Source organism: Mercenaria mercenaria, chromosome 3 (genome assembly GCF_021730395.1).
Source record: "Mercenaria mercenaria strain notata chromosome 3, MADL_Memer_1, whole genome shotgun sequence".
NCBI classification, from domain to species: domain Eukaryota; kingdom Metazoa; phylum Mollusca; class Bivalvia; order Venerida; family Veneridae; genus Mercenaria; species Mercenaria mercenaria.
The window spans coordinates 12,285,213-12,301,377 of NC_069363.1; the positions used below are offsets into that span (position 1 = coordinate 12,285,213).

Below are 16,165 nucleotides of genomic sequence, written 5' to 3' on the forward strand. Positions count from 1 at the left end.
ACAGCTACACAATTTCGTGTAACCATTGCAAAGTCTGAACACTTACGTTCGTCACATTTGGTACCAGTCCATCCGCTAATACATCCGCCAAAACACGTGCCGTCGACGTCACATTCTGCACGACAGTGTGGACTACATAGAGTAGTGCAGTTTTCATCCTCGTCTGTACAATCAGCTGTTAAAATAATGAAGATAAACAAAATATTTCTAGTCACAGAAGAGAGCAAGTATACTACCCTCGACATAAACAGATTTCAGTATATCATATGTATGAAAATGGCTGCTTCAACGACAACTAGTACCTGCTGTTTGTTTGTTTGTAAGCTTATTTAAAGTCGCCACCGGAGACCTCTAAAGCATACTTTAAGTAATTTTACTTGGAGAAAAGTGCAAGATACAGAAGACTCTACAGTTCTTTTGCATGCCCGGTGCAAATCATCAATATACGGGACTCCTACCCATTGTAAGTAATTTTAAGTGGAGGAGCAGGGGCTCGAACTCGCGACACCTGGCTTCGTAGTCAGAGAGTGTTACCACTGGACCATTGTGTTCGTTCTCAAGTACCTGCCTTAATGACGCATCAACTAGCCAGAAGAATGGCGTTTTTATATTAATATTTTAATATGATTTCATCAAGAAAAAGGTTAAGTGTAGAAATTTTCTCAGTGAACGATGGTAGACGTAATTGTTATAGAGACTGGCTATACCCACTTCATTTGAAATAAAAAATATTTAAAAAAAATCATAATTCAGGAGCTGATCTAATGACGCACTGCAACAGTACAGACACAATTATAATTACAAATGTACATTTCTGAATAAAAACCGTACAGTAGACAATGACATTGTTCACAGAAAAAAAATAATGTTATGGTTACGTAGTTTATGTAATTATTTTACTCTTTTGCCAGTATTAAATGGCAATACTGTTATAAATAAATAAATGTTAACGTTAAGACCAGTCCCTAAATTTATTACCTTTTTACATTAAGGAACTTTAAAGAAATAATAAATTACAATTTTCTTTGAAGCAGACATTCAATCAAAACAGTAAAAAGAAAATTAAGATTTTAATCAACTCCGCTGTTTGTAGAAAATAATAATAAAAAAAAACGAAGATGAAGAAAGAAATTTTTCGCAGTGACAGGCGCAGACGACTCTACCTAACAGGTGCGTGTGTTATTATAACGCCCAGTTTTCCCCCAGACAAGTAAATTGGAATTTTTCTCCCAAAGTGTAGGTGAAAGATTGTTGATTATCAACAGTGTTCTAGACACATAATTAGCTTATCTGTATGTTTCGCAAAACAATACCATCCATGTAACCTTATTTCGCTGGGAAACCTACACGCAAAGAACAAAATGATGGAGCGATATCATGATAGACTTTCGCAATCAGAAGAAATGCTCTACCTCTGTTATCTATGACGACAGAAACTTCTGCATAAAGATAGCAATGTTTTCGGAAAGGTTTTCTGGTGTTTCTCAATTCTAAACAGGTATTGTGCACGATGAATTATTTTTCTGTTGTTTCATTTCTCACCTTGAACGTCCATCTTGTGAGTTTGATACCCAAATAAACTTTTTGGGATCTCAAATATGACTCCTCATAAAGGTCAGTTTGATTAACGTGCCCAGAACCAGTAAATCAGATGCTGGATGTTTTTGACTAGTCTCCATTCAGACTCAGTTTTTATTCACTTGGGAAGTTGGACCACATTTACATTTTACCCATTCCACAACACCCCTCCATCTTCCATTGACAATCCTATAGTCGACCCCTTAGGCCCATTTGTTCAGATTTTTGTAATTCGCACTAACAATATAGGATAACCAGTATTTTTCTGGCATTTGATTTGTTACCTAAGTAAGAAGTAAATATTCGACCAGATATGTAATTGAAGACTTTTTCTTGTGCAATAGATCAAAGAGTTGATAAATAACAGAATCGAAACTGGACGTTTTCTCGTAAAATTACGTATAAGTATGGAGAAACACGAACGCCCCGTCGCTTAAGCCATGGGTCCGCAATGACAATCAAAAATTCCCGTTCCATCACGTATGCGATTTCGGCATTCTCCGGAACAGAAAGGCATAAGCTCACATCAGGTACATTCTCATCCGAAGAATGTGAAAACGCCATACGTAATCACCCGGAAATAACCGATAACCTTAATAAAACGACGAGGTTTCATTTCTTTGTCATGAGATTTAGGGTGATCTCACTTTTGGTCTTATGAGAATTCAGGTCTGTTTTATCTTTATAGATACTTGTTTAAATACAGTGAAATTATAGAAGCATACATGTATTTGTGCACATATTGCCAACATAGTGACCGATTCGCAACCCCGTCCCTTTACATATCTTTCTCCTGGGTTACTGCGTTCATTTAGTAATCGTACACGTTGGAATTTTAATAAGTCTTTGCACAATATGCTCTTCCCCTCTTGCTGACGTGCACAAATTAACGCGTTGTTTGTCTCTCAAGTGCCAAGATCAAATTCTAGGTCATAAGCCTAAAGTAGAACAAACCGGATGATGCCAACTAAAGTATCTTCTAGTGCTAGCAGCTGAGTCATCACACATTTTTAACCCAAAGAGACAACATGGAGGAAAGCACCCCCTCATCCCACTCACCCACCCAACCCACGGCCTCCAAACACCTACACATATATACATAAAGTTACATAACTGTTGCAAAGGTCGGACAGAATAATGTTTTTTTTTTTCGACTTGTTTCAACATCGAATCTTTGGTCATATAAGTTTACAGATAATAAGTAGGGAAATAGACGAAAATAAATGAAATCAAATAGTTCTGTTTTGTTAGCTCTGTGGAGCATTTTTCATTAATTCCATCTCATTTTTTTCTAAAATCACATGATAGGTCTTTGGTTGACATTAAGGTAGCACTTTCATCATGGGATAATTGCAACTGAAACTTCGAGGTCTCATCTTTAAACTGAATTTAGTGTCAAAATATTTTTCTTGCATCAAACATGACCTCCACATTTTTTGGTATTTTGATATTTATTCAGCACTGACAATGTTTTCAAGAAAATAGATAAAATATAAGTGAAAGAAAAAAAGGGTCATTGTGGCAACGTTAAATGTCGCAACGCCGCTAAATGTCGCAACCACCGTTAAATGTCGCAAGGTTGACGTTAAATGTCGCAACCACCGCTAAATGTCGCAAAATCGTCTGCCGCTAAATGTCGTACCTTTAACGTTAAATCTCGCAAAAATTTGCCCACCGTTATATGTCGCAACACCAACGCTAAATGTCGCACTTCCAATTTGACACTATGATTATCAATTCTTTGTGTATATTTACTTTTTTGAGGGAAGAAAAATTAACAGGTTCATGTAATACAAATATAGTGTTGTTTGTTTGTGGGGGTTGGGTATGGGTGGGGAACGGGGTGAATAACGACACAGAAATCGAAGACACAACATTATGGACAGAATGGCTAAAATGCAGTTTTAGCCGTTTTTAAATGCAAATGGAAGCAAGATGCCATTGAATTACTTTAAATATTTTTGTATCATCATTTTTTTTTGTTTGTTATAATTTCACGTCATAACAGTGATAAAATTTGTTTCAGAGGAGAAACAGTATTAAATGTCCTTTAAAGTTTAGCGAAAAACGTGTTTTTGCTTGCATTTCATATACTAGTACTATGGCTGATTTCAAATGAAATTGGAAGCAAGAAGAAATAGTGTTACATTAATAAAAATACACCAGTGGAAAGATAAGAAAATGAATTTTATGGTGGGAACAGTGATAAAATTAGATATATAAAATGAAAATAAGAATGGTCGAAACAAAATTTAATCCTTCTATATTTCAATGTAAATCATAGGTCTGTCTCTGCGGCGGCTGTTCTCGCAACCCGCTGCGGATGGCTTGATAAGGCGCCTAAGAATAAAAAGTTGGGTGTGACACACATCACCAAGATAATTAATAGAAAATACAAATATTTACATTTTTGAGGGGGGGGGGGGGGGGGGGGGGGGTGGGGGGGTTGTATGTGTGGGTAGGCGGAAAAGTAAGATAATGAGGGGAATGAGACTAAACCAAACAATTTTAACACAGACTTCGTGTCTTGTAGTTGAACATCCTGTTGTGTAACAGGCCTGGATTGTTGCCTGAGCCGACCCCCCTACCCAAACCCCACCCTTGTTGGCTTACTATTGACTTATATTCATCAAAGTTGCACCCAACTATTTTTGAAATAATATTTTCTAAAAATGTAGACCCAAAACGCCCCTGAGGCGTTTATACTTATATTTCAAAGTTCACCAAGGGGAAGAACCGTTGACCCCTTAAAATGGGGTGTGTGGAGGTGGGGGTGGGTGGGGGGGGGGGAGGTGAGTACCCCTCCAGTACCTTAAAATTAAGAAGAAAAAAAATGCACCAGAGGCAACCATTTTATACATATTTTTCAAACTTTCCCTGGGAGAGACCCCGAACCCTCGAAAATGACAGGGATAACCCCTCCCATACATCGAAATTTTGAACAAAAAATGCAATTAAAGTCCAGCATTCCATACTTGTTTTTCAAAATTGTCAATGGGAAAAGACCCTAACCACCTAAAATAAGGGGAGTGCCCCTCTAGTACGTACCTAAAAAATAGACAAAAATGCACCACGGGCAAACATTTCATACCTGTATATAAAAACTTTCCCACAAATACGGACAGAGGAACCCCATACCTACCGCACGTCGCCGGTGACGCTTTTGTTTAAAACTGGTGCCCCCCCCCCCCTCCCTCCCCCCACTCCCATCCTCCATCAACAATTTCTGGCCCCCTGCCTGTTGTGTAACGAAATTCAGGTTGACTAAAGACATGCCATACAACGCGCGACAATACGGAACGCGAGCTGATTGTCTCATGAGCTAAACAGGACTCCATAGAATTACATAGTTTAGACCTGAAATAAACTAGTACTGTGGCGAGTACCACGTTAGTGCTTAAACCTTTAGGTATGAAATATATAACGTATGTATGGTGCGGAACGACTGAAAAGCAAACGTGCAGATTAGAGTGAAAGGTCAATTCAGCCCTTCCCAAATCAAGCATGCATTACCCAGTCTTATCTCTAAATTGTGAAGACTGTTTAACTTACCTTATTATGCTGTGCGACATTTAGCGTTGGTGTTGCGACATATAAAGATGGGCAAATTTTTGCGACATTTAACGTTAAAGGTGCGACATTTAGCGGCAGACAATTTTGCGACATTTAACGTTGGTTGCGACGTTTAACGTCAACCTTGCGACATTTAACGGTGGTTGCGACATTTAGCGGCGTTGCGACATTTAACGTTGCCACAGTCATGATGCGTGTTGCAGCTAATGGAAATTCCCAAGTTTTAGAAAGCTTATGTCATGACGGTAATCCCAGTCAAAATTGACCAAAAGTAGACTGGCTTTCAACCTCAATTTCATAATCTTGGACTGGTTAGATTATGTTTCCTTTTTAGGCTCTTCGAAATGATTTTTTGATGATCTTTATCAGTCAAAAATTAATCTTTCCAAAATATTCTTTTTACAAACTCTTAAAATTTTAGATTAAAATGAAAGCAGAAAATCTTGCTAAATACAAATTAAATACGAACCTTTTCAATATCATTGCTGTCCAGTTTGTCTGAGGTACAGCATTTCAAATTTGAGGCAGGCAATTTCTAATTTGAATGGACGCAGAGTCTTCTAAGTTAGAACAAGAGCCATTGGGGAGTGGTAGTCTATCATCTTGAATGTGACTACGTTTTGTTTATAGGGTGTAGACTACTAAATTCGATCTTTGGGACTCTTCATTATTCAAAATGAAGTTTGAGTGATCGCATTGCCTTAGTTTTTGATATTAAACCGATTTTTGCAATTTTGCAAAGTCATTAATTAAGATGTAGTTTTTCATTATAAGCCGACGCCTTTTTATCAGACAGATATGAAAATAGCAGTTCCTATTAAGAAACTATAATGCATTTGTATTCAATATTATCATTTCTTTGACATGAAAACATATTAATATGTAATATTCTGGCATATACTGTTAAAATTGATAAATTAATTGTTCATATAGACAACACATAGATAGCTAGATAGGAATAAAAAAGGTTCACCTCTCACTGAACTTGTTAAATTTAGATGCAGGTTTGCGGCAGAATGTTGAAAGATATGAAAACACGGAAACAAGTAATCAAACTGGTCTAATTGGTAGTCTTCAATTCAGGATATAAATGTGCCATTTGAACTTAGACGAGAAAATATGTGAAAAAATATGCATGCATAATTGTAATCCAGGTTTCAAGATTGTAATTTGCTGGAGATACTAATTCGCCGGAAGTAGGTCCGCCCACGGGAATATAGTCCATATTTACATATTTAGTGCCATTAACTAGTGCCATTAACTAGGCTATGCTCATGCAAGATGTTATCATGTTAATGCTTGGCTGCAACTTACTTTATAAAACGGGCATTTTGAAGGTGATCTCAGCACAAAATGTCACCGCCTCGTGTACGTCTTTTTATTGTGGCCGCCATTTTCATAGGATCTCAATTTAGTAAACATATACGTATTAGTGAGGGCGGTTCCTCTCTCAACCTACTTCTCTCTGGGTTATGACTGTGTATTTTTCAAATTTAGCTTTTTTTCAATAAACTTCAGCCAAACGTTAACAGAAGTTTTATAATCGTTGAAATGCATTAAAGTTTCAGTTCACGAGAAAACCTGGGTCTGCCTGTATAAAGGTGAGTATGGAGAGCAGTGGTAAATTGACTGGAAACTGGCTGGTTGATTCTTAGCTCAGTCATTAAAGTGACCAATGGCAACGTTGTGTTTAAGACTTGCCCCTAAACTCAGTTAATAACATTGGAGCAACACATTAATAAAAGGCAGGGTCATGACCGAATCGGCGTTGAGGGCCATTTCGTTTCATTTGATCACATCTCTAAATTGCTTAATAGAGGGCGTCACATTACCAGAATATGATTTAAGGACAAACAATTGCGAAATCGACAAATATGGGACAAATCATTGACGAAAATATCATATGACCGAAGAATTCATTAAGAAAGGGCAACAGAACATGCTACATGCCGTTGACCTTCAATGACCTCATTTCTACCCTCTCAGCTGACACTTAACTTTCAGACAAGCGTCGACTTCCCAAACGTTTCATTAACACCTCTCACATTTCGTCAATTTAGCACTTGCAAATGGCTTATAAAATAACAATTGATAAAGTACTTAGTGTCACATTACATAAAAAGTGTCTTTAGGTCACATTGCACAAAAGTGCCCATTAATGCTTGTCACTGGTGTGTCAGTCGAAATGGTGAGGAAACGATCAGTTTGGTCTATCGCCTTATTCAAGTCTATTGCGGACACGTAACGGAAGTAAACACTGACCAAAGTTCCTGACTATATGTGGTGGAACACTATTTAGATTGCTTTATGGCGAATCGAACGCTCGACCTCTCGATTAAAAACAGTGTTCATTACCTATTGTGCTAACTACACGGGCCAGTGATGAAACGACCAGGACAGAAAATGAATTCCACAACCGCGTAAAACGGAGAAATACAATACTGAAGTGCGATATTAACAGAACAGAACATTTATTTATTAGTCTTAAGCATATGACAGCTTATCGACATCACACAATAGCTTTTTTGAAAAAGAGTTATCTGCCCTTGAAAACGGCATTTCTCCCAAAACTGCCGTTTTCTAGGGCAGATAACTCCTTTTCAATACCGGTGACCTATGACTTTTATTGCATATCTTTGTTTCTTACATGATTATCCTTCAATATCCAAAGTTTGAAGAAATTCTGTTATTAAGAACAATTTTGTCCATCTCATATACAGCGTACGCCTTTAAGTCGAATGAACGATAGTGCGAAAACGCGCTGCGAAAGTGTCTTCGCGTTTTCGCGCCCTATTGTTGCAATATCGCCCCTCGACCTAAGGGCGATAGTGCGAAAGTACTATATAGTCTACGGTGTTCCGTTAGGGCCAGCGCCTGCTCCATGTGAACGCGAAGCGCGAAGGTACGACGGTGCGATGGCGAAGCGCGACAGTACGATGGTGACAACACGACAGTGCGATGGCAAAACGCGACAGTACGATGGCGAAGCGCGACAGTATGATGGTGACAGTCCGTCGTACTGTCGCGCTTCGCCATCGTACTGTCGCGATTTACCATCGTAGTGTCGCGCTTCGCCATCGCACTGTCGCGCTTCACCATCGTAGTGTCACCATCGTACTGTCGCGCTTCGCCATCCCATTGCCGCATTTCACCATCGTAGTGTCACCATCGTACTGTCGCGCTTCGCCATCGTACTGTCGCTCTTCACCATCGCACTGTCGCGCTTCGCCATCGCACTGTCGTGCTTCACCATCGTAGTGTCACCATCGTACTGTCGCGCTTCATCAACGTACTGTTGCGCTTCGCCATCGTACCGCCGTACCTTCGCGCTTCGCGTTCACAGGGAGCAAGCGCTGGCTCTAACGGAACACCGTAATAGTGCGATGTTAATTTCATACTTCTGCATCGTAATATCGTTATTTCACGCTTAGGTCGAAGGGCGATATTGCGGCAATACGAACTGAAGACGCGAAAGTATAATGCGAAAGCGCGATATTGATGAACGTTTTCGCGTTTTCGCATTCCATTATCGCACCATCGCTCTTACCAGCGGCGAAACAACATCTGGATATCTTATAGATCTGCGTACTTGTGGAAAAAAGTCGAAAAGAAGTATAATTTGTCATGTATCTCTGATCAGAGGTGTGTACTACTCCAAAAAGGACCGATGAATGTCTATGTATTTTAACAACATTTTAACAGAGTTCTATTAAAACCCGAAAAGATTATGTGTCTTCGATATGGTTCAGCGGCCTTAGATTCGTATTAAGTCCTACGCACGAATTTCTGTCAACGTATGGCTTACTACCTCATACGTACGACTTACGAACTCCTACCTTTGGCTTACTAACACGTACTTATAACTTATTAACTCATACTATGTCCTATGTATGAGTTACTATGTCATACACAGCAGTTAATAAGTCGTAGGCAGGAGTTAGCAAGTCATACGTTAGTAAGTCGTAAATAGGACTAACTACAAATCTTTGCTGGCACCCGCACGCTTCCATACTTACATGCAATTCTTCAGTCAGAGGTATATTTTTCTACCAACAGAGATACTTTTCTCCGAACAGAGGTATTTGTATCTACATTATCTTTTGTTATTCTAATGGTCTGTCGATATCTTTGAAACAAGATATATTTTTCTTCGACCACAAATCAGTTAAGATAAGTATGTTTATGTGAAGATATTCATTCATTTGTGTCTGCTAACGGAGAACTAAGCAAGGTGAATTTTCTCCAAATATGTCTTCAAAACGAGACAAAACGTATTGCTATATAATGTTAGATTTCATTTAAACATGCAGCTATACGCATTTGTCTTTGAACAGTTGTCGACGTGCAGTTTGAAGTAGGGTGTGCATTGAAATGTTGTAATACCACTTCCAAGTTAGTGGTTTGAACTTAGTTCTTTAAGAGATAACATACGTGATAAGGAAGATAAAATACGCAGTGTTCTTAGTCCAAGTGTAATGAAGATTTGAAAACGAGAACTACTTTGATTGTGTCAATTGCCATTAAAATACTTACGTCATGGGAGTGGGTGAAATAAAGTGTTTATCAAAAAAATCATAATTGTTCCTTAAGACAAATAACTTTTTGATGAAACAATAGCATCTTTGAGAGTTTCAACAGTTCGACGGGGATTTGTTTTCGAAATTTTAACTCTAGTATCAGTAGAATTTGAAAAAATATTTTTCTTTTTCCTAATGGTTCCATTATCATCTGTCTTCATCGATTTTGTTAGCCTTGAACAGATGACAATTTTTACAATATACTCCGTAAGCAGATGAGCACGTTTCGCGTGCTTTTGTACATATATATATATATGTTTATTTTTCTTATAAAAAAGACAGTAGTAGTAAGAATTTTGCATTACTGGTCACGTGGCTTATACGTCGCGTTAAAAATGACTTTACGTTTTCAAAACCACCAAAAGTCGATGTCGTAATTCTTTCATTCGTTTTATTGAGTACATAATTATTAAAGAATAACAACTTCGAGAATATCTTCCAGATGGCAGAAACGTCCCACTTCGTGTAACTGTTCAGAAATTATGTGACGCTATATACAGACGGTGATCTGCAGAGCATTAATTTAAGTGTGCTAAAATTTTACATGGATCTTAAGAAATAGCTTTTAGTTGTATGGTGATTTTTTTAAAAAAAGATAAGCGATAGTGTTTCGAAAGATTTGTTTGATTTGTAATCCTATAATTGTATAAAGTCAATCAATCAGTAAAATTTCGGAAGACTCGTTTGATTTATATACGTACATTGCACACAGTCAGATAGTCGATAAAGTTTCGAAAGACACCCATTGCACACAGTCAGATAGTCGATAAAGTTTCGAAAGACACACTGTCAAATAAATAATCAATAGATTCAAAAGGTCAAGAAGACTTGTTTGATTATATATGTTTTGATTTATTTGCATAAAGTCTGACAGTCGATAAAGTTTCGAAATACTTGTTTGATTTATATACGTATTTAAGATGTCAAATAATCAATAGATAGTAAAAGACTTGTATGATTTACATAAGTTTTGCTCACAGTCGATTATCATGAAATTATTATATACACAGGTACTAAAAGTCAAAATCCTGTTTAACAATATATAAACAACGATTACAGCATGGGAAATAATCCTAGTTTTTTCTATGACAAATTATATTACTGACATATTTTTGGCACATGTCCATTATTTTCAAAGAATTATGATTTTATGAAAACCGAGTTTTTGTTTAATATAAGACGTAAATATTTTCCTATAACAATGGGGCATTTACAAGCCTGAGAAAACCTGATCTTTTTAAACTATGCATCAGCAGCAGTTGCACAATGACGTTATACAGATTGCCGAGGGTGTACATTACACAACCATAGTTTAATACAAATACAACGGCTTTTATCTTTTATTTATTTGGATTACATGTTTTCTGTTTTTACCTTCACGATCTGAGAGAAGGGAAACAAACTGGTTTATGTGATTAGTTTTACGAGTTATTGTCAGCGAATTGGTGATAATAATTACATCTGTTTACTAAAGCCTTTATGTTCTTATCTACAATTCCTTTTTACAGAAAGGTGTGTGAAGTTTGCTTCCAGATTTATGCATATGAAAGTCCAGGGAATGACAAATAAGGCAACCCATCAAATGTAAAAAGCCACATAAATCGTTGTCCCCGAAAAAAACGTAAGCGCAAAACAGTACTTTTGAGAGAAATGAATAACAGAATTTCTTTTGTTTCATTTATGGCAAACTGACCAGATCTAGCGTAAAGTATAATTTTACTCGAATCATGGTGGGAATGATTATGTAGCGAAAAAGGTGCCAGATATTCCACATGCGAAAACTCAACATATACAGCACACATATTCATATCTTATTCTCCTAGAAAAGTATGTACTAAACAAGTTATAACAGGGCAAACAGTATCATTAAGTTTATTAACGTCCATTCTGGCTACATTAGCCAAAGAATACTGATGAAAAGAATCAAACTGTAGTTATTTTTCTGTAATCACATTACCCACACTAATAATGCTTAGTAAACTCTGGTTTATTTTTTATTAACGATGCAAACACAATATGGACAGTTGTTAATGTGCTGCTACTCTATATAGTAATAACATGAACATGGTGTTAGAATTAAACTGCATCTGTCCGTTCTGAAGATAAGTCATTGTGCTACCAGTGAACTCTTTTGGGGTCAACCTTGTATGGTATAAATATTATGTTTTTAGCCAAAACCGCTAATGAGTCGACTTTAAATAAAGCAGAGATTTAATTGTTATGATAAGCTGAGATTTCAGTTAAGCAGACTTACTTGACTCCCAAAAGTGAAGTCTAAGATGATAGACAAATGAAAAAATAAACCGGGTCAAAATCATAGGCCGAAATCAATAATTACGCTTTATATGATTACCCCCCCCCCCCCCAAAAAAAAAACAAGAGGGCCATGAAGGCCCTGTATCGCTCACCTGACCTATTGACCTAAAGATCATCAAGATTAACATTCTGACCAAGTTTCATCAAGATATGTTCATAAATGTGGCCTCTACAGTATTAACTAGCTTTTCTTTTGATTTGACCCCGTGACCTAGTTTTTGACCCAACATGACCCAGATTCGAACTTGACCTAAAGATCATCAAGTTTAACATTCTAAGTTTCATGAAGATACAGTCATAAATGTGGCCTCTAGAGTGTTAACAAGCTTTTCCTTTGATTTGCCCCCATGACCTAATTCTTGACCCAACATGACCCAGATTCGAACTTGACCTAAAGATCATCAAGTTTAATATTCTGACTAAGTTTCATGAAGATATAGTCATAAATGTGGCCTCTACACTGTTAACAAGCTTTTCCTTTGATTTAACCTAGTGACCTAGTTTTTGACCGAAGCTGACCCAGGTTTAAACTTGACCTAAAGAGCATCAAGATAAACATTCTGACCAAGTTTCATTAGATATGGTCATAAATGTGGCCTCTACAGTGTTAACTAGCTTTTCCTTTGATTTGACCAGGTGACCTAGTTTTTAACCCTACAGACCCAGATTCAAACTGGACCTTAAGATCATCATATTAACATTCTGACCAAGTTTCATGAAGATATAGTCATAAATGCGGCCTCTACAGTGTTAACAAGCTTTTCTTTGATTTGACCTGGTGACCTAGTTTTTGACCCAGATGACCCAATATCAAACTCGTCCAAGACTTTTTTAAGGATAACATTCTGACTATGTTTCATTAAGATTGGGCCAAATTGTGACCTCTAGAGTGTTAACAAGCTTTTCCTTTGATTTGACCCAGTGACCTAGTTTTTGACCCCAGATGACCCAATATTGAACTCATCCAAGATTTTATGGAGGGTAACATTCTGACCAAGTTTCATTAAGATTGGGCCAAAAATGTGACCTCTAGAGTGTTAACAAGCTTTTCCTTTGATTTGACCTGGTGACCTAGTTTTTAACCCAGATGACCCAATATCGAACTCGTCCAAGACTTTATGGAGGGTAACATTCTGACCAAGTTTCATTAAGATTGGGTCAAAATTGTGACCTCTAGAGTGTTAACAAGCTTTTCCTTTGATTTGACCTGGTGACCTAGTTTTTGAACCCAGATGACCCAATATCGAACTCGTCCAAGATTTTATGGAGGGTAACATTCTGACCAAGTTTCATTAAGATTGGGCCAAAAATGTGACCTCTAGAGTGTTAACAGTCAAATTGTTGACGACGGACGGACGGACGGACGGACGGACGACGGACGACGACGGACGCCGGACACAGGGTGATCACTAAAGCTCACCTTTGAGCACTTCGTGCTCAGGTGAGCTAAAAAAAAAAAACAAAAACAAAAACATCAATAGACCAGGACCCAAAAATAAATCCAGCACCCATTTACTATATATTGATTAATTGAAGGTAAACATGTCGGCAGTGTCCATTTCACGGTGACCTTTGTTTCACGCTCTGTCATTTTTTTTTCAGCCCAAAAAAAAAGATATGGCCAAATACCAGCATGCCAACAAAACCCATTGAATATATCTTTCAGTTCCCGGGTTGATCATTTACATGTCATCGTTCATTTCTGAGAAATAAGTGACAAAATTTGACAATTGTGTTAGTCGTAAACGATCGTGGCTATGCGAATGCCACGACTAAACAGCCATTTAGAGGCTACAACCACACACGTGTAATATATAGTAAATGGGCGCTGGATTTATTTTTGGGTCCTGGACTGTCTGTTTCTATGATATGTAGCTTCATTATTGACCAAACAAATGTAGTGAAATATGGTCAAAATGACACACTGGCCAGTGATGTATTTACTTACTGCAGCCATTCAAAACTATGGCCTCTCCGGACTTGGCCTGGCTATTTTCGATATATAACAACGACCGGTTAACCTGACTCTGTACCAGAACTAACATACTTTTTACAACTTTCCCACATGACTCATAGGTGGAGGATGAACAACTTTCTGTAAATTCGTCATGGAGACCATTGTTTCGCTTTTTGATCTAACTTGCAACCTATTGACTGGTAACTTTTGTTCAACATACTGGACTACTAGTAATCGGACATGCCGAATGTTGTTGTATATATCATATATGAGAAATGTTCTTTTCAGCAAACTGTATATCAGCTAGAATTACACTGCGATGAGTTGTAATTTTAGATTTAAAGATAGCAATCGCTGTTATCATTGTTTATGAACACATCTGACCCCGGTTGTCTTTTCCCAGCCCTCCCGGCCGTTAATAAATCATAGAATTTGGAAATCTGTTTGAAAATAAACGGTGCTACGTGCGTTGAAAGATTAACCCCCAAAATTCTAGAACTGTCTAGAAATCTTTATTTTTTATTCTTAAAAAATTAGCGCAAAGAAAAAGCTTAAAGCTAGCGGTGAAAAAAATTATCATCGGGCTGGATTTCTGAGGTCGCGGGTTCGGATCTTACCGCAGCTATCATTTTCTCTGATTAACATCCGACCATCTGTCTAAAATTTGAATAACTTTATAAATTTGTTAAACTGGACTAAAACGTCTATCATGGTGTTTCCCAGTATTTTCACTAAAACAAATTATTCACAATCGGAATATCTTCAAGATTTGATATACATTATCCATATATTATAATGAACATGTTGTGTATGTATAAATATCAATGTACTGAAATGAAATAAAAATTGGAAAAAACAAAAAGATTTGATATACATTCATTAAGTTTTGTGAACTTTATTTCAGGGTGTTTGTCCGGTCATGTACGGAATTCCGTAGTTATGAGAATTTTATATATATCGTCTCCCTAATATAAATACCCTCTCAAATTTGGATAAAATACTGAGTAGAAAAGATGTTATGCCATTTATAACGATGAAAGGTGACATATTTATATAAAAGACAAAACCATTCTGAAAAGAAACATAACAAAAGCATTTCATGGAAAATCACAAATTAGCTTGAAGTTTACTCTGAATGGAAAAAAGGGAGTAAGTTTGCAGTTTTTCATTATCCAGCCCACAAAGAAAAGAACTTGATTCTCTTGTACAGATCATTTAATAAAATGAAATTATTATTTATTAAAATATAAATAAGAAAAGACTGAAAAAGAGCGTTGATATAAAACAGATTTATTCTTACGACATTAAAATTAAGGACATGCATTAACAATTAGAGGGAAAACGTTTTTAGTAATATTTCGTGTTTAGATTATATCTATTTCATTTATAAATACTTACGTGACAATTCTACTTGCTTGGAATGAACCGAATTAAAATCCTTCAATAATAACCACACAATGAATACCAAAACATTCAAAATGTATGTTCTATCCATGATTTTCACGTGCGTATTATTGAAATATGAAAATCTGAGAACAGGCAGTCACATCAATTTAATAATAAAAGACACGGTAAAATTGTAATAAAAGTATCCACTATTTCACTTATGTGTTGTATTTCAAAATGAAAAATATTTTCAGAAAATCTGCAGTCACAACAAATTTAAAGACAAAAATATATAGAAACACTGTCAAATTGACATCTGGCGACCTAAGTCAAGCTCGAGTACTTTGAACCAATTAAGAGTTTCCTCCTTGTTATTCCAAATCTCAGTTGCCAACACTCGAGATCAACATGCACCAGTTACAGGAACTTGTCAGTGGTGAACAGGGGGTAAACAATGAGTGTTCACTAAAGAATGGGTTTTTATTTTACGCAACATAATGCGCCGTGTCACGCAAAATGGGGCCATCAAGAACTTGTCAGTGGTGAGAATGGTGGTTCGCTGAAGAAAGGATTTTCATTTCGCGCAATATACTGAGTACACAATATGTCATGATGTGCCGCGTCGCGTGAAATGGGACCCTCAGAAACTTGTCAGTTTACTGAAGGATGGATTTTCACTTTGCGCAATATACTCATTATGTCATATTGTGCCGCTTCGCATGAAATGGGACCATCAGACTTGTCGACGGTGAACAGGGGATCAAGAATGTTGGTTCAG

General features: G+C 37.0%; 1 protein-coding gene across 1 annotated transcript in view; it reads right to left on the reverse strand.

Moving 5' to 3' along the window:
* The window catches only part of LOC123525429 (tyrosine-protein kinase receptor Tie-2-like), a 33,389-nt gene extending 17,609 nt beyond the window's left edge, over window positions 1-15,780 (reverse strand). Inside the window, exons 1-2 of the mRNA XM_045304469.2 lie at window positions 15,400-15,780; window positions 47-175 (exon numbers count right to left, since the gene is read on the reverse strand). Coding sequence (XP_045160404.1) covers window positions 47-175; window positions 15,400-15,496 — 226 coding nt within the window. The 5' untranslated portion in view covers window positions 15,497-15,780. The remainder of the gene's footprint in view (window positions 1-46; window positions 176-15,399) is intronic.
* Between the last annotated feature and the right edge of the window lie 385 nt (window positions 15,781-16,165).